The sequence below is a fragment of the Onychostoma macrolepis genome, chromosome 06, assembly GCF_012432095.1.
Source record: "Onychostoma macrolepis isolate SWU-2019 chromosome 06, ASM1243209v1, whole genome shotgun sequence".
NCBI lineage: Eukaryota > Metazoa > Chordata > Actinopteri > Cypriniformes > Cyprinidae > Onychostoma > Onychostoma macrolepis.
The window spans coordinates 1254265-1279729 of record NC_081160.1 but is presented as its reverse complement, the minus strand read 5'-3'; the positions used below and the strand labels follow the sequence as shown (position 1 = coordinate 1279729).

The 25465-nt window shown below is 40.9% G+C and overlaps 1 protein-coding gene across 8 annotated transcripts in view; it reads left to right on the top strand.

Moving 5' to 3' along the window:
- zeb2b (zinc finger E-box binding homeobox 2b) overlaps window positions 1–25465 on the top strand; it is a 102285-nt gene that overhangs the window by 72330 nt on the left and 4490 nt on the right. For 3 of the 8 annotated variants that reach the window (XM_058778378.1, XM_058778379.1, XM_058778377.1), the window contains 7 exons: window positions 9723–9986; window positions 14223–14291; window positions 17061–17255; window positions 18654–18868; window positions 20931–21039; window positions 21247–23246; window positions 24824–25004. In XM_058778378.1, the coding sequence (XP_058634361.1) occupies window positions 9723–9986; window positions 14223–14291; window positions 17061–17255; window positions 18654–18868; window positions 20931–21039; window positions 21247–23246; window positions 24824–25004 (3033 nt within the window). Of the gene's footprint in view, window positions 1–6708; window positions 7200–9719; window positions 9987–14222; window positions 14292–17060; window positions 17256–18653; window positions 18869–20930; window positions 21040–21246; window positions 23247–24823; window positions 25005–25465 lie in introns of those variants that run through there. The other 5 variants (XM_058778375.1, XM_058778376.1, XM_058778383.1 and 2 more) reach the window with 3 other exon arrangements.

Genomic DNA, 25465 nt, shown 5'->3' with positions numbered 1-25465 from the left:
GGCTTAAGAGAGGCGCATTTAGCATAAGAAAGCTTGGCGGGGGGTCCGCCAGCGTGCCGCGGGGCTGTCTGTCTCAGGTCGTTATTTGGGTTGAGCTGCGCGCGGGTCTTGTGTGACAGAGCGTGGGGCGATCGCAGCATCCAGCTCTAATTAAACGCGTCGGTGTGTTTCTCAGGATGGCAGTGAAAAGGCAGGTGAGAGAACTCGAATGTCTTTCCGTGGGTTTATGCCATGCATTAGTAATGTGCAGGGACGTTTACCAAGTCAAACTTGTTTCCAGAGCAAATCGATGACGAAATATTGTGTTAGTGAACGTGTGTAAACCGACCGGTTGAGTTAAACAGCTTGCTGCTGGTGTTCATCAGCGAGCAAGGGTTAATTGGGCTGTGTAACTGTGTCAGGTGCGTGTGGGGCATCGGTCGCCCCGCCGGGCTCTTGGGGGCCCCTGTTGTCACCAGGGCCTCATTTGCTGATTGGAGAACGGAGGTAACAGGATGAAAAGGGGCTGTTTCCTGCAGCTTGTTTGATACCTGGTGGGGAGCTTTTCAGGTGACAAAGACCCCGAGCGGTAGGGGGGGAACAGATGTGTTCTACCCTCTCATTAGCATCTGAATGAGCAGCTCAGATTGGGCTGGCCGGGGGGTTCTACCTCTCACCTGGATAGTCCTGCTCTGATCTTTATACCATCTGAGGACCTCTGACCCCCCCCGTTCCCTCTATCCGTCTGACCCCCAGCTGGGTGCTGGCAGAGTTTTATGACAGTAATCGACCTGAGCACAGATGCTTTTCCCAAAACCTGCCCTCGCACGGATTTCACCCTCTCATTGTGCCCGAAACGCATCGGGAAAATTCGGCCCCACAATGAATGCGACCCCCCCCTTGACCCCCTCGCCGAGGCCTGGAAGACGTCCAAGAGGCTGTTTTCACCCCCCGCCCTGTGCGCTTTATTATTTTATTAATTTTCCATTCATGCGGACAGAAAGGCCTCTGTATTTTACAGCATCAGGTTGATAAATGGCATTTCCTTTTCTTCACTTCTGACAGACCCAGAGAAAACAAAAACGCCTCTGTTGCTCTTTCTTTGCTCGTGAGATATGTTTCAATATAAATTTTGTTACCTAAATAGATCCAAATGAATGAGGATTGCAACTCAGATCATTTGATCATGGGAGAATTTGTAATGAGATCTCTGACTTTGGATTGCAGACTCTGAGCACAGTTTGAGACAGATGTGACATTACTGGGTCTTTTCTTAGGAGACCAATCTCCATTTGCTCTCCATTTGTTCTCATCGCCATACAGTAGGAGAAACTCTTGAGATCTCATTTGTGACTTTTTTCCTGTGGGGAACAATGTTTAGGAATGACTTGGTGTGTGTTCTTCTTCTACGTGTAAACACAACAGTTTTATATCAATGTGTTTGATTTGTAATAAGTCATGCTGATCTTCAGGTGGGACTCTGTCGGACAGAGATAAAGGTTTTCTTTCTAAAGGTTGGACTGTGAGACAGGAATGCAGTGCAACCTTGAGTGGCTCAAAACGCTGTTCTCAGCTTGTACTTATCTCAGGGTCCGGCTGATAGTTTAGCACTGCAGAATAAGAAGGGAAATATATATGTACCGAACACAGGACAAAGTGCTACTGTTGTTTTCGCTGTCCGTAGAGAAACTCGTGTAAATACTCACTCTATTTGCTTTGCCTTAACAGACGTTCCTGCTCTTATTGTGAATGATTCATCAGTGCAAATTATTCCAAAGAAAAGAAAACACACCTTACCTTTGTCTGCCATATGCTCATTCCTTATTTATATCAAAGCAAATCACAGTCAAATGATCCCGTTACAGAGTATAATTACATCTCAGATTGTGTTTAGCCATTATTACTCCAAACACACAGTAATCTGCTCTGACAGAGCTATATGTTACTGTAGCGCTCCTATTAATCTTGCACGAGGTGAAATACGTTTGCAAAAGCAGATCGGGGAAATACTCTATACAATATGTATTGATGTTTTAATCAGCTGTGGCAAAATTAATTTCACCATGATTGCTTACATTTGAATTTGCATGTACTTAGTGCAAGTTATTTATTTTTATAGATTCCTGTTTTATTCAAATAAGCCGTACGGCCCTCTATCTGCAAAACATGCCATGTTTCTGCTGTGAGCATCTCTGTGTGTAGTTTGTTTGTCCGAGAGCTGCAGTGTGAATGTGATTGGTTCTCGTGTGTCATGAATCTGTGCTCCTTAGTCAGGGTCACAGATCATAAGTTCCACAACACAACAGAAATTAAGGTACACATATAGAAGGCTCAGTGAAAGTGTGTGAGTGATGCAGAGCAGATGAAATGCCTCACCCTTATTAAATAGTTTGTCTGGCTGATAACACTGCACTGTGACTGCCGCACCCACACAACCCCACAACACAACATACTGCACCCGTCACAACATACTGCGGCCGTCAGCGCATTCCACTACCTGCCCATGTGTGTGAGAGAGAGAGAGAGAGAGAGAGACAGACAGACAGACAGACAGAGAGAGAGAGAGAGAGAGAGAGAGAGAGAGACAGACAGAGAGTGAGCGAGAGGAGAGCAGGGGGCAGGGAAGGAGGCGTCCACCGCTTGAGTGTCTTTGTGTCTGTCTGTCTGTTGTACAAGAGCGTTTGGGTGGGGAGGGCAGAGGCGCGTTTACCCCTGGAAGAGACCTCGAGTATTCCACTGAGAGAAGATCAACTGCATTAACACACCTTATTACACGGCTCTCTGGGATACTCGATTGTGATTGGTCAAATATTTTAACTGTATTTTAATTCCGCTAAATTGTATCAAGCGATTTCCTTTATAACTTATTTGGACAGTTTGTGTAAATGAATCAGTTCATAAATGATTGACCAATTCATTTTCATCACTCCACTTTTTTTAAAGTAATTTTGAAATATTTTGTCAAATGCTGCTTTTTATCGCTATGCTTTTGATGCAGTTTTATAAACTAGAATGTTTCTAGTTTTATCAGTTGTATTCAATGTGATTTTGTGTTAAAATGTAATCCCAGCTAACAAAAAAATGTGTTCTAAGAACATTTTGTTAACATTCCCATCATCTCTGAATATTCTCTGAACATTCAAGTGTTTTTTTTTTTTTTTTTAATTGTTATGCGAACATTAAGAGAACATTTCAAATAATTTTGCAAGCATTATGGGAATGTAACATTTGAATGTTCTCTGAACATTCTGAAACAAGTAGTAACATTTTTAAAAAGTTAAAGTTTCAACTAAAATGTATCAGAAATAAAACATTTAATGAATTCGGTATACATAATATTTAATGTGCTAATGTTTTGAGAACATCAATAAGGACCAAATAACTCTGAATGAATGTTCTATCATTGTTACTGGAAGAATGTTTGTTCATAACTTTGGCAGACAAATTTCTGAAAACGTTTCTTTTTAGCTGTGATGTTGTCCCTGATGTGATTGTAAAAATTATTTCTAAACTGTTTTACAGTATGTAATGAAATGAATAGATATGTATCACTTAAATAGCTTCATGTTAGGCACCCCTGTATAGTTTAATGAACTACCTTTAAAAGGACATTTGACTGTAGTTTAACTACTAGCCCCAGAAACCGCAGGTTCATGTATCTCTACTGAAAACTCGAGACGCCTTTGTGTGACGTGTTCAATTCTTGCCGCATCAGAAGTCTAGAAGTGTGTTTTTCAGGTAAACACCAGTGAAAGGCTCCTGTGTCTGTGTGTGTGTACTTGAATGAATGTTTTAACAGCGCTCGGAGATCAGCTGCAGTCAAATACGCACTAAAGCGATCACAGCTGAGGACTTTTTGGAGTTGCATCAATATTTGATGAGCAACCTGGTTGAAAAGAGTCGAGGAGCATTTCCACGTTCCCTCATCCTGTTCATTCACCGCAGCGGCACGTAAACGGCCCCATCTGAACATATTTAGGTGGGAAGACAGCAACAACCCCGAGAGCAGGTGTCGTTCTGTTCCTCTTTTATATTTATACACGTTTATGGAAAATATAAAGCGGTAAGAGAAAAGTGAAGCGTGCTGAACGTTCGCCTCATTCACCACCGAAACGACCGCCGCATAAAAGGCCCTTTCAGACGAGAGAAAATAAGAAATTGTGCGTCTTTGTGCAAGAGAAGTGGCGGTGTGCCGGGACTGGGGCAGAAAGCGTTTTATCCCGCTAAAGGTTTTGTGTGTATTTGGTTAGTTACGGCAATTACGGTCACTAACTGACAGCCAAACGCATGCGGGAGAGCGAACGGGCTGCCTTTGCGTGCAACACTCACTGTCGAACATCTGCTGAGAGATTTGCATATTAATTAACCCATATTAACTCTAATTATTCTGGGAAATTATCAAATAAATTAAATTTTCTAATTTTAACCTTTCCTTTGCTTGACGGATGTGAGAGCCGGAGATACCCCTGTTACCCCGCACTCACCTGCACAGATGCCCCCCGTCTCTTCTCTACTCTCAATTCCCCTTTGCGCCAGAGCTCGACATGAAGGATTTTTTTTTTTTTTTGGCCCAGAAGTTCAGATTTGGGCTTGCCCTGACAAAAAATGTCCATCTACTGCCCCCACCACAAACATGATAAACAGATGCTTTTGGAAATGTATGTACTGTATCAGCATTCTTAAAATATATTTTTCATGTAATGCAGTTTTTTTTATTTCAAAAATGCATTTAGTGTATATTTGCAAACATTTTGCAAACATTTAGAGCTTTTCACAATACACATACACATTTTCATGTCAAAATTATTTATATAACATTTTTCACATTGTTTCAAAGAAGCTTTACATAAAATCATGATGTTAATGTTTATAATATATCTTCATGCCTTGTTGCATTTATCAGATTAGAGCTGGACAATAATATAGTTACATGTTGCAAAGATATGAACAATCAAGCAGTTGAGATTCATTATATAGTGTGCATATATATATATATATATATATATCGCCCTATGCAAGTATTCTGTATGTATAAAGTTGGACATAAAAATGTATCCAACTATATATAAAGAGCCGGGTGAAGATATAGTTATATCTTGCAACTAAATAAAGAATCATGCTTACCTGCAAAATTAAAAATTACTCATTTATATCATCATTTATAAGTGTGACTTACTTGATTTGGTACAATTCCCCACAAAAGTGTTCAATACATAGAAAAAACAAGGCATAAAAGCATGTGTATGTTATTTTTAAGATGCATTGATGCGTCTTTGGTCAGTTTGGCTGAATCTCTCTCACGTTGGCTCTGGGTTTTCTGTATTGTTGCCCTGTGCACACAGATTTTCTTGCGTCATTTATCCCAGGGTGGGCGAGAGATCTTTTGTGTGCATGTGTTTTTTGGTTGGCTCATGGGTGGAGAGGGGGGCGACCCGGAGCAGCACAGATGGTGGAAGCGAGTGGGCCGGGCTGGGCCGGGCCGGTCCGAGCAGCTAAACCTTCAGCCTTTCCAGCCTGTTGCTCCGGCCCCGCAAAATAAATGGGACTTTAATTCAATTAGAGTCCGGCTACTGTGGCTGCCTCACGGCAGAAATTATTGAACATATCCACCCCCTTCCTGAAACACACCCACTCGGGCCGTCCTGGATCCGCACACAGACACAGGAGTTGTTTTACACATCGCTGAGTTTCTCCATTCACTGGCCTCTCAAAGCTGCTTCACTCTTTCACTCGTCTTTTGTTCGCTCTCGGCTGCTGCCCTTCTGTCCCTTTCTCTTCACCACACCACCCCCTTTCGTCTTTCTCTCCCTTTCTCTTTCTTTCACTCTTTCTTTTTTTCTTGAGGCGTTGCACGGCTTCCCCAAAACCCCCATATCAGACTGGAAGAGTTTCATATGAAAACAGTTCATGGACATAAAAGCAAACAACTTCGCTTGCAAGATAAAAAGATACTTGTTTTGATAAAAATTATAGTTACATATCATGCTTCTCCTGAGAAAAAGATCTCCGTAAGCTCACATGTGTCTCCTCTTTTAAATGAGATCTCAACTTTGTCTCAAACATTTCTCATCAAATGATCTGGACTTCTCTGTGAATTCGTTTTGAAACTCTATGGTCTTACAGTATTGTATGAAACATTTGTGTTTGCTCAGAAGTATTAGGTAAAGAAGAGACTAAGTTGAGATGCACAACTGAGATCTCATCGTGTGAGCCATGAAAGAGCAACCTTTGAGTAATAAAATTGTTCTTTGAGGTTGCGTATACTACCAGTGTGCAACCTCAAAGGACAATTTTATTGCTTGCTAATTCCTTCCTGAGGAAAAAAATAAATCAATAAATTGTTAAGATAATAATGTTTTATTTATAAATGAGTTAAACATTTAAATAAAATTGGGTAAGATAAGTTCCCATTAGTATGTGTTAACTAATGAGCAGTACATTTGTTACAGTATTTATTAAATCTTTGTTAACATTAGATAAAAATGGCAACTGTTTATTGTTAGTTCATGTTAGTTCAGGTCCAATAATTAATATTTACAGATATGACTTTTAATTAACATTAACAAAATGCTTTAAGAGTATTTTTCATTCTTAGTTCATGTCAACTAATGTTAACAAATTGAACCTTGTTGTAAAGTGTTACCAAAAAAATTCCACATATAGATCATCGTTGGCTCTTGCAATCTCTTAAACCTGAAGTGAAAGGAAAATATGAGTGTTTATTGTTGGAGCTCAAACCCTCACGCCGGAGGTGTTCAGGTGATCTGCATGTGTGAGGCAGCATGCGGAGGGCCGGTTATCTTCAGCACGGTTCACGTCTCCTCCCATTAGCCCTGACGACTCGAGCGCAGTGTGTAGGTTTACCTGCAGGGAGTCTGTCACCTCCACACACACACACACACAGCGTCAGGGCCACAGGCTCGTCTCTGGGCTCCTCTAGCGGCCGTGTGTCTGTGCCGGACCGCTGCGAGGCCCTCAGGTTGGGCTTGTGTTGCAGCGAGAGAGAAACCCACCCTGGAGCACTTCAGACGTACTAAACTCCTCAGACTCGTGCGGATTACTGGATTCAGTGAGGAAAAGAAAGCAGGATACTTTGTTTAATTTTATCTGCCTGTATTTCTGGCTTCATTTTGAGGCCTTTCTGCAGTTGACGTGATAAAACATTGGATTTTAAACAGGTTTTCCTTCTGATGATGAATTGGAAAAAACAGGAAGTTGAGGTGAGGGATATCAAAAGGCTCGCCAGTTTTATTTGCATAACTGATAGTTTAGTTCATGCTGGATGCTATTGGGTGGAGATCAGTGTTATTTCAGTGTTATTTTTGTTAATATTTTGAATTAGATTGTATTTATATATTTTGTGTTCATTTCAATTTTAAATTTTAGTATATTTGTATGCATTTTTTTAAAATCAGTTTTAGTTTATTTAGTTTAGTAATTTATGTTCAGCTAAGTGAAAATGAGAACGTTTTTATGTTTTTATTTATTTTTTAATTTTTTATTGGTTTTAGTGTTAGTTAACTATAAAAACCCTGAATTCTTTTTACAGAGAATTACTTTGAACAAAAATGTGGGTGATTTTGGATTATTTTTGTGCTGTTTTGCCTGAAGAGAAAGACTCTTTTTTTGTTAAGTTAAGAGTGCAGATAGTTTGTCACACTTTTAACGTCTTTGAACAAGTTCCTCTGGTTTGTAGTCTAAGTGTGTCTAAGTGTGTGTTTGCATTGAGAAAGCAACCATCGGAATCAATACCATCTCGCGCGGCCCTGCGATTATCAGCCGCAGAAATGACAGGCCTGTCTGCGAGCGGCGCGTAGGTTAAGCCCAACATTAACGGTGACTGGGGCAATTAGGAATGTCATTTTAATTATCTGTGGCATCGGAGTGAGAGATGTTCCTTTTATTTGTTTGAAATCAAAAGCAGAGGAGCAGGTAGCATCGGCGCGAGAATGGCAGCCGTAATCGCCTTTGTTCCCTTTGACACTCGCAGAAGACGCCAACGAATAGAGAGTGTCATCAGAGGAGAACTTAGCCGGCAAGTAAACATTATCGTTTCTTTGTGTCTGCGCTCTGGAAACACAAAAGACTGATTAGAGATGAGGTGAGGAATCACTGTAATGGCTGCCGTGACATTAGCAGGTTGGAATTATTGTGTTGAAGAGCACAATACCGGCGTGTGATAGGCTGTCTGTCAGCCAAACAATGCTCTCGCTCCGGAGTTTTTACTCAATCTGAAGTTCCACCCAACCCATCATTATTTATCGGCCTTTTCAAATCTTCCAGCAGCGAGTACAAAGTTGATGGATTTTGTTTTTAACTTCTCAAGATGTCATTTCTACTTTGTAGAAGCGCTGTCTCTCTCTTTCTGTCTCTCTCTTTCTCTCCTTCTGTCTCTCTTACCCATTTTCTGTAACCTGTTCGTGAACACATGCTCACTCATTTTGAGAACTTCTTTCAACATCCAAATGTCTTTGTGCCATCACAATCTGCTCTTATGTGATGGTCAGAAGGTATTTAAATGTACACTACCGTTCAAAAGTTCGGTGTTGGTAAAGATGTTTTTGAAAGAAGTCTCTTCTGATGGCATTTACTTGATCAAAAATACAGTAAAAATTGTAAAATGTTATTTAAATTTCCAATAGCTGTTTTCTATGTGAATATATTTTAAAATATAATGTATTTCTGTGATCAAAGCTGAATTTAAATAATGCATTTAATATGCATTCTAATATGCTGATTTGCTGCTCAAGAAACAGCATTTCTGATCATTATCAATGTTGAAAACAGTCATGCTGCACATTATTTTTATGAAAACCGTGATACATTTTATCTTTTCAGGATACACATATAGAAAGTTCAAAAGAACAGCATTTAGTTTTAAATAGAAATCTTTTGTAACATCATAAATGTCTTTACTGTCACTTTTGATCAATTTGATGTGTCCTTGATGAATAAGGATTTTTCTGATTTGTGAGCATGCAGTTAAAGTGGCCGATGCGAAGCCCATATTTTTGCTCCGGAACCATCTTTTCTGCGGTCAGACTCATGGAAGTGTTCCAGCACCGGTAGCCCGTCCAGTAATATTGCGTCCGGTCACTGGGTGTTTTGAATGTAAATGTGTTGAAGGTATATCTGGACCACACATCAAGTCTGAATGTCTCACTTATTCTTTTGGCTTTTCTATTCTTATTTCCTCCCTCCCTCCCTCTTTCTCTGTCCCTTTTCTTGGGTTCTTTCTCTCACAGAGAGCATTACTCAGTCTGAACTTGCCTAAACCCTTGTGGTCACACCTCTTGAAAAGGTTTTGTTTCCCCTGTCAATTGGTATTCAGCCCAGGTCACATACACACACACATACACCGTTTTCATTTTAATTTGCACCTGTTGTGCAGTTGTTCGGGAGGCAAGTGCAGACCAGTGGATTAGCCAAAGATCATGTTAGGAACAGATATGCCTAGTGTAATCTTTTTGTCCACAGGGGAATGTTAAGATAGACTGTGCTGTGTGTGTGTGTGTGTGTGTGTGTGTGTATGTGTGTGTGCTGGCATACTCTCGCTTACCAAAGCTAAACAATGCACAAATGAAAATAAATATACATCTACATGGAAGGCCTTCCTTTATTAACTCATCCCAGAGGAGTTCAATACTCATTCATAGTTTATGTATCACATACATGCACAAGCTCAGTGATAACTTAATAATCTGTAATATTGATCATCTGTTTGTATATGTGTTTTTTGACAGTGTTGGACTATGAGAACGTTGTAGAAACCGGATCAGAGACGGAAGAAGAGGACAGACTTCTGGTGTCGGAGGAGGACGGCTTGCTCAATGGGGCGGGGAGTCCAGTCAGCCTCGTCAATCATGAGTCTGTGGCTCCGCCCTCTCCGACCCTGGGTCACACACTGCTGAGGAAGACTGTGGATGATGAAGATGATATGAAGGACAGTGGAATAGAGAACGTCTGGCACGAAAACGACTTGCTGAGTGCGTCAGTCGATGGTACCGGTGAGTTACGCCCACTTCCTTTATGAAAACACACCCCTTCCATCAAAGACACACCCTCTTTTATCTTTGATGCACCCATCTTCACTAAGACACATCCTCTTTTCTCCTAGACATGCATATCTTCTCTTAGAAACACCCTTTCATCTCTTAGACACACCCATCTTATCTTAGTCACGCCCCCTCCTTTCTTAGTAACTCACATCTTTTCTTAGACACACCCATCTTATCTTAGACACACCCTCTGTTCTCTTAGACCCCCTCCTCTCGTAGCCATGCCTATCTTCTCATAGACACAACCTCTCATCTCTTAGACACACCCCTCCTCTCATAGTTACTCGCACCTTCTCTTAGACACGCCCATTTTTTATCTTATGAATTAAGTTCGACATAACATACTATTTAAATACCAATAAAGTGGGGGTAAATATGCTTTTATCAGTTTTTTTTTTTTTTTTTTTTTGGTAAACGTGTATATACGTCAATATAACAGTGTGACTACACTAAAAAAACTTTACTGTTATAAAAGCACAGATTAGAATAAACACGCAATACACGTCGTGCTTGTCATCACAGAATCTGACCAATAAGAATAAAGTGTGTCATCATAACGGCTTTCGCAGCCGATATTGAGCAACTGGCACATCTGATAGTAAGGCGGCTGCAGCAACAATCAAAGATGGACAAATTTTCAAACCAGGATGCATTGCTTTTGTCAGGTGGCAGCTGATCTTTGCGGCGCCGCATGAAGTCGAACAAGCCTACTCTCTCTCATCTTAGACACACCCCCTCCTTCTCGTAGTCATGCACATCTTCTTTTAGACACACCCTCTGCCCTCTTAGACACACCCCTCATCATGTAGCCACGCCCACCACATCTTAGACACATCCTCTCTTCCTTAGACACGCCCCTCTCCTCTGTATGTTGTCCCTGATATTTTGTTGAAGCCTGCTCTCAGTTCCAGTGCAACTACAGCAGAACACTTCTCTTTAATTATCACATAAGACCTGTTTCTGCCTGTAATCGTCGGAGACGCATTCGGCCCCGTTTGCAGAGCATCATTGGTAATTGCAGTAATAGCAGAGTGTCGCGTGTCCGTGTAAACGCGGCTCCCGCTTTCCTCCTGCAAGCATCATTGGTGCGGGAGGCGCAGTCAGAGACGCAGAGAGATAAATACTCTTAATGAGGGAGAGAGGTAATCATTAAGGGAGGCCAGGCTGCTGCTCAAGTCATTAAGAATCTTAAATGAAATTTTTATTTTTATGATAGCCATTTACATGTGTAATAAGAGTCAATGATTCTTAGAAGCGTATGACAGAAACATAGGAGTGTGAGAGCCCATGGAAGACAGACCATCTAAATGAGCACTTCTTCGCTATTCATTTCTGCTAATGAACTAGCTGTGCACAGAGCCGAGAGAAAGAGGGGGCGTTCGCTAGTCTAAAAATTTAATACGCCCCAAAAAAAGCCGGGGTAGTGGCATTAGGAATACTATGAAGTCTGATTTTCCTTCAGGAGAGCAGCCGGCTTCATTATTTACAGCGGTTCGGAGAATCCAAGCGTTTTCGACTGTCTTTAGTCCAGGATTTCTCACTACTAAAGACCCCTTTCATGACCCCAACAGTTTGAGATGCCATAATACCACAGAAATGGGAGTCGTGGCCACCCACTATCATGAGCCCACATCCACTGTTACATATGAGAGTAAAATAACACTGAATGTGGTCTTACGAAGTGGATATATATTACTTTTATATTATTTTTAGATTTTAGATAAAGTTTTAGTAATTTTTTATTTAAAAGTAAGTTTTTATTTATTTATTTATTTGATTAAAGTTAGCTTTTTTTATTTTTATTTCAGCATTTAAAAAAAAAAAATAAATAAAAAAAAAAAAATATATATATATATATATATATATTTTTTTTATGGTTTTAGTTTTAGTTGTTTTAGTAGTTTACCGAAAATGAGAAATGCCTTGGGAAGTACCTTAATATTTTATTTTGGTTATCAATTATTTTATTTTAGATAACTTTTTTACTTATTTTTAGTTATTTTTAGTTAACAATGATAACCCTGCCCCACTCTAAACCAACTACAGTCCTGTGTTTGCAATTATGGTTCTTGTATATATTTGAATATTATGTAAACAAGTTTTAAAGTATACATTGATAGCCAGTGATATATTTGTTGTTATTATTTTTAACATGATGCCACAAATGCTGTTGATAGAGCTTAACTCATATTGAACCCGGAACATTCCTTTAATTTGATAAACCCTCTTGGAGCCAGAATGTCTGTGATTCCGCTGTGTTGCAATTCCATGATGTGTGTGTGCGTGTGTGTGTGTGTGTGTGTTGTGATAAAAACCACGGCCATGTTTCTGCGCTGCTGGGGTGACGTTCATTAGCTCCGGAGGAAGACGCCAAAGTCTCTCTCTCTTTTTCTCTCTTTTGTGCGCTCTTTCCAAACTTGTGGGCACTTTCCTTCTGTGTCTCTGTTTTTTCTCGCGTTTGGTGCCGGAGTGTCTGCACTGGTACCTCAGCACATAGCTCTGTCCTGAGATAAGCCCAGCACGCTCTCCCTCGCTCTTTTCTTGTCTGTTTGCTCTGGTCAGTCAGATTGCTGCGTTGGTGTTGTCCTTGACTCGCTCTCATCTCCCATAATGCCTTTCACTAGTGTGTGACATTGTTATCACTGACAGAGTCTTTAAATAAATCACCTGCGTTCCTCCCCACCCTTGTCTTTCTGGGTTTTTTTCCATCTTTTCTTGTATTTTGGATCCTTCCAAGGACCTCAGAGAGTCAGGAGGTTCAGACGGGAGCCGTGTGTTTTCATAGAGCGCACTAGCGGTCTGTACAGACGTGAATGTTTTGAGAGTAAACCGAATAGATGGAGTGAAATCATCAGGAGAAATAGATTCAACACGGGTCTCCTTCAGAGGCCTGTTTACTCACCCACCACCTCAAAACTGATTTATCGGCCTGAGACGAGAGCACAACTCCCTCGGCTCTCCAAACTGAGGAGGACTAGCTCACCTCCTACTGGAATATTTGCCCCCTGTCCCCCCAAAACACTGATAGTAAAACTGATAGAAACAAGAAGGAGAAAAAAAATCCAAACTGTGGATTCCAGTAAAAGCTCTGTGCAGCAGAATGAAAAAAAGATGTTGGGAAAGATCAAAAGAAATTGAAAAATTCATAAAAAAGTGAATGAATGCATAAATGTAAAAATAATAATTGAAAAATAATATTATAGTATAATATATTGTTATATAGTAATATATTATTATTATTATTATTATTGTTTTTGTAAATAAAAATAAAAAAATAATAAATAAAAACACATTTTAATATATGTTATTTTAAATATATAGGTTTTTAAATATATTGTAATATAGTTCCACAACATTTTATTTTAATTTTAAATTTTTTATTGTTGGAATAAATTACAATATCTAAATTATAAACATAAATTCTAAGGTGTTGATGCATTTAACACATTATATTTTTACAGTTTTATTTTATGAATGAATACATTTTATGTAGCCATGCAATTTTTTTTGATCCCCATAAAATCTATAAAAAGGTGTATTTATATGTATATATAAATAAATAAATAAATAGTGCATTTATATTTATAGTACAGTATATATAGTTTTATATATATAAAAAAAAAAAAAGTTGACATTCGCATTGTAGACAGTGATCACCAGAGAAAAGATGATAAAATTTCATCATATAAATCAATTGTATCATTAATATATGTTCTCAGGTCCTTGCAATAGCAAGTGAAAACCCTGATAACTGATCTCAGAATGATGATGTTTGAAGCAGAGAGTTGATGCAGTGATGTGTTTCTGCGTTTGTGTTTCTCATGATGTCAGTGGTTTAATTAGAGACTCGGTGTTTGGTTTGTGTGCCAGAGACACGGAGCAGCAGCGGATCAGTGCACTGGAGATCAGAAGACTCATCCTCGCCGTCTCTCTCTCTATCTGTCTCTCTCTCGCTCTGTTTGCTTGTTCAGGTGGATGGAACATTCTTGAGCTGATCTCTGAGTTTGCTCTCGCTTGTTTCCCAGCGCGCTCTGCTCTGTGTGTGTGTTCGTGTGATTGTTGTCAGTGTAAATAAGTGGGTCATTTTGAGTCCTACATGAGATGCAGAACAAGATGTTTTCTGTCCAGATGCAGTGTGTCAGTGAGCTAATAGACTCTCCTCTCCTGTCTGTCTCTCTTTTACAGATGAGCTGAAGGGAGACTATGACACTATGGGGCCCGATGCCACTTTAGAGCCCGTTGGGAACGGTACAGGTGAGTCATGTGACCATGTTGATTTGCTGTATTGATATAAAGTGCATTAGTCCCGCCCACTTATTCAGCAGCCCTAGTTCCGGAAGTATTTTTCCCATTCATTTTTGCCATTGGGATTTTAAAAAAAGTCTTTAAGCCATGAAGCGTTATATGGTTTTATTTGAAAGTAAAAGAAAATCAGACAAAAAGACAATGTGTGCTTAATGGCTTTAGTGAGGGAAAGAACTACAGTCCCATGAAGCATTACGAATGGAATTAAAAACGATTGAGAAATCTAAAACTATTCATTTAAAGTTGTTTGAATTTATAGAAAGAATATATAAAGAGTTAATTTGCAAAAATAGATAACTCCGTTTTTAACAATTCTCAAACATGTTTTTTCATTGTGCATTCCTCAATGAAACGCAGTTTTGTTTTTTGTTTTTTTGACTAGATTGAAAATGATAAAAAAAAAAAACGGCTAACACAATAAAACACAATAAAAACATGATAACGCAATAATAATAATAAAAAAAAAAGATTTTGGAGTTATCTGTTTTTGCAAATAAACTTCATATTTTAAGTTGACTGCAAAATATGCATATATACAAATATGTAAGTATTTTGAGAGCATAGGGAGACTAAATTACATTGTTCAAGTGCTTCATGGGAATGGTGCACTTTTCTCGCTGCAGCTCTCTGATTGGTGGAATTTTTGTACAGCATCATGGGTAATGTAGTCTTTATTGTGCTATTAAACATTAAAACTGTTGAATTAATATGAACAGATGGGTTCAACACAAGCATATATCGTTGATTAACAACCTCAGAGCTCACAACAGTTCTGTCTTTATAGGTTATTGTTAAAAATCATTTCCCTTTGGAGAAAATGCATGGAGATTTACTTCCGTTGTGCTCTATTAGCATGTCTGTGATGCAGCATTTCATGCAAACTGAAACGTCTAACTTAAAAACGATTCCACTGCTTTTACGCAGCAGAAGCACATCAACATTGTTCATATGAATCCACAATCATCCGAGTGATTCCTGCTCTCTGTTTGACATCATCACACACACACAAGGGTTTGTTTTATGAGAAACACCGTTAGGCCGTGTTTGAGCTGTCATCGCTGATGTAGTTCAGGAGGAAGGATGTGTAGTTTTAATAAAGCTTTCTAATGTTAGACACACACTCCAGAGATAAACGGCTCCGCTGTGCGGCCCACGATCCTCCTCTGCAGGGAGGGCCGTTCTCAGCTCGAGCATCAGGAGCGGAAGGAAAACATTAAGACGTCGACTTTAGAGCGCTTTCTTCTGCGAGCGCGAACTTCCCCAAATCGCATTTCAGGCCAAAATCTAATTTGTGCGCAAACTCGATTTGTTTAGATCATGTAAGCCGCAAAACCCACAGCAGCGAGGAGCTAAACGTGTTCATTTGTCGGGCCGCGGCGCTCACGCGTGTTCACGTGAATGATAGCGAGGCAGGTCTAGTAATGAGAGAGGAGGGAAATCATTTGCTCTGTTAAATAATGTTAAAGGGCTGCCGGCTCTCTGACATTTTCAAGACATTTTTGACAGCGACACAGCCCAGCGGCTCGACCTTTGCACAAATGAGACGATAAAATGTTTACTGTCAGACAAACCTCAGTGCAGAGTTTATACCTTACACAAGCTCATCCTAATTAAAAGGTAGCTGATAAAACTCAAGCCACACATGCACTGTCTCTCTGCTGTAATATTTAACTTGTCTGACGAACGGGTGAGAGCTATTTATTCTCCGTTAGATAATATTCTGTTACATAATAAAGTAAAACACCTTCAGTTTCCTGTATCTGCTCTTGTAGAGAAATGATGTGGAGAAATAATTATGACGCTGTCTTTGTGTCTATTTTGTACATACACTAATTTTCCATATGAGCACCTCCCAGAGCAAATTTTATTGCTCAGAGGATGTTTTTTTTGTTTTTTTTTCACAGCTCAATACTCACTTCTCAATGATGTTTCTTGTTGTTCTCAGATGTTTCTCCTAAGATTTGCAAACGAGTGACTAGTTGTCATCCAGTAAGAGTATAGAGCTATAAAATGAATGTGGAGCAGCTTGATCATTTGATGAGATTCACACTGAGATCTCCGACTTTTGATTGCTGACTTTGATATCTTGGCAAATCTGAGCACATTGTTGAGATTTCTTCTGAACCTTTAGAAGAATCTTTTTTTCTCAGGAGAAACATCTGAGAAGCAGGAAAACTCTTTATTCAATCTCACTGCTGTCTTTAAGAAACAATTGAGATTGTAAAGACATTTGATTTGTGATTTTTCTTTCTGTGGGCATTTTCACGACGACTTTCAATTGGCAAAAAGCACATAGCCTCAGCCCTGTTGTCAAAATGTCCCCTCATTTTTAACGTAGTTATCAGAATCCACCTAGTTAGGAGTTCGATTAGCGATCTAGGAAGTGATGTTGGGATTTCAGCATATGTTTCTGCTCCTTGTCTTACTGCCTCTAATACACTTAAAAGTAGAAAAAAGGGTTTATCGTTAAAAGCTTTTCCACAATTCCAATGCTTCTCCTGTTAGATTAACTCATATTTCTTATTTTAGTGGCCATTAGGTGGCTAGATAAGGCAGTAATTTAGATGTATCCCTCCCAGAACATTTCTCTAATGTTCCTGCATTCTTTTTATCACAGCTGCTGCTGCATGTTTCCGTCACCTTCCAGTGCACCATATTTTTCACATGCAAGCAAGAATCCAGGTTTTATTCAAACGCTGCCTCTCTCTGTGTTTCTAGCGAAGAGCGTTCACTGCGCTACTGAGTTTGAGGATTTCTTTGGGAAGCGTAAACTGGTGGACAGTGAAAGTCATGTGGTCAGCATTGCCGAATACCTCCAGAGAGGAGACACAGCCATCATCTACCCCGAGGCACCGGAGGAACTCTCCCGCTCCCGCCTCGCCACGCCCGAAGCCAACGGACACGAGGAGAACGGTGAGAATGTCGGGCAGCTGTTGCCGCCGTCTGATTGGCTGCATGCCGGAGTGTTTACCTTTAGAGCGAGGTGCAGCTGTCCGAGTGGTGAAATTATAAACACTAAATTTCCCATCCCGAGGGGGGCAGCCGGGGCGCATTATGGCGCATACCTCTCTTATGAAGAACGTGTGAAAAATTAGACGTGCGAGCCACCAGAAGTGATTACAATAGAGAGAGCACAACTGGCCCCCAAACGCCGACAGCAATCGCTCTGTGTTCAGGTTTAAACCATTGTAAACAACTGCTTTTAGCTGGTTAGGGTTAGTAGCAGTTTATTCTGACACAATCCAAAGAAGTCAAGGTCAATTCTGTGGCTCCCAGACCCGGATTTAATTTTGGACACCAAGTGGCGACCCATATACAAAAACCATAATGTTACCAAAAGCTGCATAGAACCAACACAAGCACAATTTTAATATAAGAATGTTTGGTAACACTTTACTTGATGATTTAATGCATCTCAAAGTATGTTATGATGTATAATATATTTTCAGAAATAATGGTAACCAAACTATTTGCAGATTTCTTGTTGTAGTGCAATACATTGTTTTAATGCATTATACTTTCTAAAGGTGTAAAAAAAAAGGGCAACATTATAATGGATTTTGTCTGTGGTTATAATTATTCATGAGATCAAACAATATATTATGAGGTGCATTATAAGGCATAATTAATGCATTTAAATGCTTTTATAATGCATTATATATATATATATATAAGGCTTCAAGTAAAGTGTTAACAAATGTTTTTATATTAATATTAAATATGTTTATTTAATATCTACAGAGCAGAGGTGGCTAGTGGCTAAAACAATGCTATAACTGCAATTATCATATAAATGAGATGGACACAATTTAGTACAATTATTTTCAACTTAATTTCATAATCTATTTCTTTAAAATGTGCACAATATTTATATTATCCATTCCCAAAATGCTCATATTGAAATTGACCACCTTTTTTTTTTCTTTTTTTTTTGTTGTTGTTGGCCAATGCCATGATCTTAAAATGGTTAAACATCATCCTAATTATGGGCCTGGCTAACATATCTGTCTGTAACTAGTATGTTCCCACTTTAGGAGTGGAAAATAGTTTAAAACATGAATGTGTCATATTTCTTCCGTCACATAAAGCCCATGAGCAAAACTCAGCGAATTGTGTGAATCTGAACGCATCTACTGTGTGTGTTCATGCATTGGCGTGAGTGCGTGTGTGGGTGGCAGTGCCAACTTTGACGGTGGCACACAGTGGAGCAGATTGTACAGATACCTCCTCGTACCACCCTGGGCACAGCGCCCATTCGCTGCCATTGATTTGCTGACCTTTTGGCCCGCTGCCCCTCTCTCTCTGCTGCAGACCTGCCACCTGGAACTCCAGATGCTTTCGCCCAACTGTTGACCTGCCCCTACTGCGACCGGGGTTACAAACGCTTGACTTCCCTAAAGGAACACATCAAGTACCGGCACGAGAAAAACGAGGAGAACTTCGCCTGCCCTCTGTGCAGCTACACGTTTGCTTACCGCACTCAGCTGGAGAGACATATGGCCACACACAAGCCAGGACGAGATCAGGTGAGCCACACTTCCTCTCTCGCTCTCTCTCCGCCTCGCTCTAGCTCTATATCTAATGCACTGTATTCCCTCGGAGAAAAGATATCATTTTGATTGGCAATCATTATTAATTTTTCATGGCATTTTGAAGATGCAGATCTTTTAATGGTTATAGCCTTAATTGAGGTCTAAATGGTTTTTTGATGGCCTGCTCTGATATGATTCTGCAGTCTTATATTCACGATCGAATGACTGTGTTAATTTCCAATTTAGAAATTGTATCCGCTCTTTAGGTTTTCTTTTTTATGTTCTTTAAAAATCAGTTTCTCTGCGGTGACAGAGTAACACATCATCATTTCCATGTGCGTAAATGATAAACATGAGCCAAGCACTCTGCGTATTTTCTCTTAACAATCTGTCGCAGCATTATTTACACGCATTATATGGGTTGTTGTGGCTGTCGTGTCAAATATAAGACACATTCCCCTGTATAAACAGGTAGATACACTGGGTCTCTACTGGCAAATAAAGCAGGTAAAGGCAAAGTGACACGCTGATCTCTCTAGAGACTGCACCACTTGAAACTTATCTTTACGACTCAAAGCGCAGTGTGACATCAGAATTGCTCCTGTAATCAACGGAGATGAGGTACAGCAGCTCTTTTATCTCTCAGACATGACGTTCTGACTAGAACAGAATGATTTGATACACGACGAGCTGCCAACTTCTTCACCTGATGCCACGAGCCGCTCAAAACATGAACAGATGGCCCATTCTGCACCCGTGACCTCTCTAATCCACAAAATTACTTCCTATTTGTTGGTCTTTGTTTGTGCGCTTAATCTTGAAAGACTTTCCTGTTGAAAATTTGCTGTTTTCTGAAAATCTGATGGCCATTAAAATCCGTCCGTGATGTGCAGTAGAGCGCTCTATGTGTGTATGTGACTCTGGTTTACCGATCCTTGCTAAGCCCAATAACATGCAAATACCCAATCAAATGCCCCGCCCACATCATGCTTGACACACTTAGCGCAAGTGCATCACACCGGGCGGAAAAATCCCTCTCCTCTCGCTGCTGCCACTCACAATTAGGCCGACGGAGTGACTGTATCACATTGAGAGTGATGGTGGGACCAAAACCTGCCTCCATCCTCAGAGGGAAGGTGGGGGGCGTAAAGCAGCTGTTGCTGTTTGTTTATGCGACTCAGCAACATATGAGCGAATGGTGGGGTCCCTCCCCGCCGTGGGCCGCCCGGCTCCCTGCTTGATGTTTGAAGGTTGCCGCTGTTTGAACAATCCTCCCTGTGTCCTGTGCTTTATGCCATCTGTCTCCAGCGGAATGCGGGCCTCTCTCTCTCCCCACCAGTTGTCGGAGCCGATCATGGGCGGCGCTCACAGGCCTTTTGTGTTCCTCTGCCCGTTCGACATACTCACCTCCCACTCTGAATTAATTGTGCTCGCCTGGTGCGCTCTCTGCTTCTCTGCACTGACGCCCGTATTGTTGTTGTTGTTATTGTTATTATATTTTGATTTTCGAGGCTCTGCTTTGAATTGCAAATGCGAGGGGCGCAGCGCTCATGTTCTACCTTTGAACAGCAAATGAAGTGCCTGCCTACGAGCCGCATTCACGCATTATTAAAGAGACGTTTGAAGCCTTTAAACAGTCTACAAATTTGTGTCCAATTATGAAATTGCAACATTTATGCGAGCCCACCTTTTTGCGTAATGAACTCTTTGCACAGGTATCTGAAGGATGTGTTGGTTAAATATGTGTGATTTATTCGGAACGATTATGCTAAATTAGATGAAGTGGATCATTTCTGCCTCCCTAATGAGGAAAAAAGTCGTAAAAATAGGATTCTTTTTGTTCTTTTTTTCGCTGCCAATGCAGCGTTTCTGGCTCTAGAGTCAGGAAATGAAAAGGTATGAGATGCTCTGTTATCGCTGCTCAGATGCACCCAACCAAAGCAAGATGCCGCTTTACAACGGGAGCCATTTGGCCCATCATGAAATTATTCACTGAAATCTTGCCTGTTGTGTGTTTGTGCAAGAGAGGCTCATGTGAATATTTTCTCATCCACAGCACCAGATTCTCAACCAGGGTTCTGGCAACCGCAAGTTCAAATGCACTGAATGTGGCAAGGCCTTCAAATACAAACACCATCTAAAGGAGCACCTGCGGATACACAGTGGTACGTCCTTTTCTTTCTTTCATAACTCATTGCCTTAGATAAGAATGTTCTTGATTCTGCATGAGAATGAATAGGTTCTTTCTTTGTCATCTCTTCATTAAATAAGTTTTATTCGATGAAAAGAGGGAACGTACTCATTACTTTAAGTCAATAAGAACATCTCTTGCTTCTTGATGTGATCAAATTCTTTGTCTTTCTTCACTGTAGGTGAGAAGCCATACGAATGTCCAAACTGTAAGAAGAGATTCTCGCACTCCGGGTCCTACAGTTCACACATAAGCAGTAAGAAATGCATCGGACTGATCGCCATCAACGGCAGGGTGAGGAACAACCTGAAGGCGGGTTCATCTCCGACCTCTGCATCGTCCTCCCCTACGAACACCGCCATTTCACAGCTACGACACAAACTGGAGAATGGCAAACCCCTCGGTCTGCAAGACCAGTCCAACCACCTCAACATCAAATCTGAACCACTGGACTTCAACGACTATAAGCTGATGATGGCATCTCATGGCTACGGTACAGGCAGCCCCTTCCTGAATGGTGGTGTGAGGGGAGGAAGCCCACTGGGCATTCATAACTCCCAGAGTCCCCTTCAGCACCTGGGCATGGGAATGGAGGGGCAAATGCTGGGATACCCATCACTGGGAAACAACCTGAGCGAGGTACAAAAGGTCCTGCAGATCGTGGACAACACAGTTTGTCGACAAAAGATGGACTGCAAGCCAGAGGAGATCTCCAAGTTGAAGGCGTACATGAAGGAGTTGGGTTCCCACATAGAGGAACAGAAGCAAGCACTCACCTCTCCCGGTGGACCCCAGAACACTCTTCCACTCATCAATCACAACGGTGCCACCAAGAGCATCATAGACTACACGCTTGAGAAGGTCAACGAAGCCAAAGCCTGCCTTCAGAGCTTGACCACAGACTCTAAGAGGCAAATTAGCAATATCAAGAAAGAGAAGGCAAATCATATGCTAGATATGGGTATAGAGGACAAAATGCACGATAATAATAATCTAATGTTTACACCCTTCTCCTGCCAGTATTGCAAAGAGACCTTCCCTGGCCCCATTCCTCTGCACCAGCACGAGCGCTACCTTTGCAAGATGAACGAGGAAATCAAAGCCGTGCTTCAGCCCGCTCAGAACGCCTCGACCAACAAAACCGGCTTGTTTGCTGAGAAACACGGCCTCTTGCACCCATCCATCATCCCTGAGAAGGGCATCAACGGCCCTATCAGTCCCTACAAGGACCACATGTCAGTGCTGAAAGCTTATTTCGCCATGAACATGGAGCCCAACTCAGAAGAACTACTGAAAATCTCCATAGCGGTCGGCCTTCCACAGGAATTTGTAAAAGAGTGGTTTGAGCAAAGGAAAGTCTTTCAGTACGCTAATTCCAGGACTCCTCCTTTAGACAGGAACCATGTGGAGTCTGGTCATCCAGTCTCCATTCACACGCCCACTAAAGACTCGTTAGGCATCCGTTCTCCGATGTCCCTAGTCAAAGGTACTGACCGCATCACATCCCCGTCCATCCCCGAGCTTCATAACAACATTAACAACTGCGACACCCCACTCAGGCTCTCCAAAACTCCTCAGTTCTCCAACCACAAGCCGCTGGGGGATAAGCTGGACCACTCCAGAAGCAACACGCCATCTCCTCTAAACTTGTCATCCGCCTCCTCCAAAAACTCCCACACTAGCTCTTACACACCCAACAGCTTCACCTCCGAGGACCTGCAGGCTGAACCTCTTGACCTCTCGTTGCCAAAGCTCATGAAGGAGCCAAAGCACATCTTGACTGTGAAAAGCCGACCCAAGCTAAACAGCACCCCCACTGACCATAACCACATCGTGATGCCTCGGGAGCATGCAGACGAGCCGCTCAACTTGGCTTATCTCTCCAAGAAGGAGTTTGGCAGCCCCAATGCAAACAGCAATCTGGACAAAAGCTCGAGCCCCATGTTTGGTCTGAACCCCTTCGCTGCCAAACCCCTGTACACCTCCTTGCCACCCCAAAGCGCGTTTCCGCCCCCCACGTTTATGCCCCCGGTGCAAGCCAGCCTCCCGGGGCTGAGACCCTACCCCAGCCTCGAACAGATAAGCTTCTTGCCGCACATGGCCTACACGTATGCGGCGGGGGCGGCCAGCTTCGCCGAGATGCAGCAGAGAAGAAAATACCAGCGGAAGCCAGGGTTCCAGGTAAATAACAGACACTCTGTTTCATAAACTCTCAGGCCTTGTGTTTCTTTTTTCTATCCCTCGGGTGAGTGGCGCTCGGCTTCATTCAGACACTAATTAAAAGCCACTCAGAGCGGGAGAGGGGAGCTCACCTCACGCCCAGCGGCGGATGAGGCAGTGAAAGAGAACCGCGGTTCCTGTGGTAGACGTTGATGCCTCTAGTGCCGAACGCCATTTTTTTAGTGGTGACGGTTATGTTGCCAGCCCTTGAGTGGCTCGTCCAAGATACCGAGAGCAGGAAGCGTCAAAGTGGCAGGTGTTCGGCGGCCTAGCGTAGATGTGCCTCTGGCGCCGCTGCTCTTTTTCCCATCTCAGGTGTGAGAAACATCAGAGACATAGAGAATCAGTGAACCTTAGACATATCTCTTTATTTCTACCCCTTTTTTCATTTTGCTCCTTTTTTCCCTTATATTTCTACAGCGAGAAAAGCTGAAATGAGCTTGAGCATAAAGATTAATAATGCACACTCCCCATGTTCATTACAGCTCAGCGCTGAGGGCTGTTTAACATCGGGGAAACCATTCTGATAAAAAAGTATTAATAATGTTTCCTATTCTAAGTTATTAAATTAGATTTTAAAAATACAGCTAAGGGCATTTAGCTCAAATTGATTGCGGAACGATAGCACAGAGCTTTTTAAAAGAGAGTGCGCAGAAGTATTGTCAGTCCAGAGCCGGCTGTCCTTAATGAGGGCATCGTCGCTGCAGTTTTGGCCATTTTGTGCCCCTCTTGATTTAATCATTACCGTTTGAAATTAGAGGACTGTGGCAATATTCCCTACTAAGACTCTCTTCTTATTGTTATTAGCTTCTAATGTAATAATATTTTTTCCCCATTAATTTAAGTTTAAGCCTATCGGGGTAATCTCTGCTCAGATAAATACTGCGCTAACACCCTTTCATGTATGAAATTAAACCAAATTTGAATGCAAATATATGGAATAAGGTGTGATTAAGAAGAGAGAAAGGCCCCGTTTGCAATATCCTGCCTTTACATGCTTTTTTCAGGTCGCAAACATTTTAATGTTTAATTTGTATAAGACTACTACTCCAGTTTTAGCTGAGAAATGCATGTCTTATTCATATTTACATGCTAAATTGTAATCTTTTTATGTTAAAAAATATAGAAAATCATGAAATGCATAAATAGATGAAACAAGCAAGTTCTCTGTTGATCCATTCTCTCATTTACAGTTTATTTTCTATTTTGTCTGGGTGCTTTTCCGAAGAAGAAAAAAGACAATTTAATATGAACAGTTTTCATTACAAATAATCATTAAAATATTTTTAAAAATTATCATTAGATTGTTGTTTTTAATATATTATTTTAGATTATGAATTGTAATTGATCATAATTGTAAGCAACTGTTTCTGACAACAGCAGTTTGTTTTATTTTTTATGTTTGTTTTATTCTAATGCTTATTCATTTGTGATTTTGTTATTTTTATTATTGTTGCACCGTAGAGTGAACCGCTTTGTGTGATGACAATAGAAATAATAATAAACTCAAGGAGCTAACGATCGCCGTCTCTTTCCAGAGCGAGCTTCTTGACGGGCCGGCAGATTATCTGAGCAGTCTAGATGATATGGCCGACCCCGAGGCCTGTCTGTCCAGGAAGAAGATTAAGAAAACAGAAAGTGGTATGTACGCGTGTGACCTTTGCGACAAAACATTCCAGAAGAGCAGTTCCCTCCTCAGACACAAATATGAACACACAGGTATATATACTGTTCTAGACACCATCATTTAATAACTGTCTGTCTAACTCCAGAATATTCACGCTGCTTCTTGCTTTCTTTCTTTCGCTCTGTCTTTTTCCACTACCTTAATCATGTTTTCTTTTTTCCTTTTTAAGTAAAAACTAACATGTTTCTCTCCTGTTGACAGTCAGTGAGAGGATTTGTAAATGTAATTAATGTGGCAAAAACATGACACTGACATTGCACTAAATTAAGAAAATAATTAAGCAAAATTAAACAGTTAGAAAAAAACAAACAAACAAGAAGCTGGACTGAATAATCTCTGGAATTGTCTGAGAGTGAACGGGAGCATGAACCTTTGACCTTTACACTGTTAGTAGAGGCTACATTCACACCACACATTTATTTACAGTATTTAGAATTTAATTTGGATGACTATAATAGGAAAAATTGCATTTTAAATGTGAAAATAAATGGGC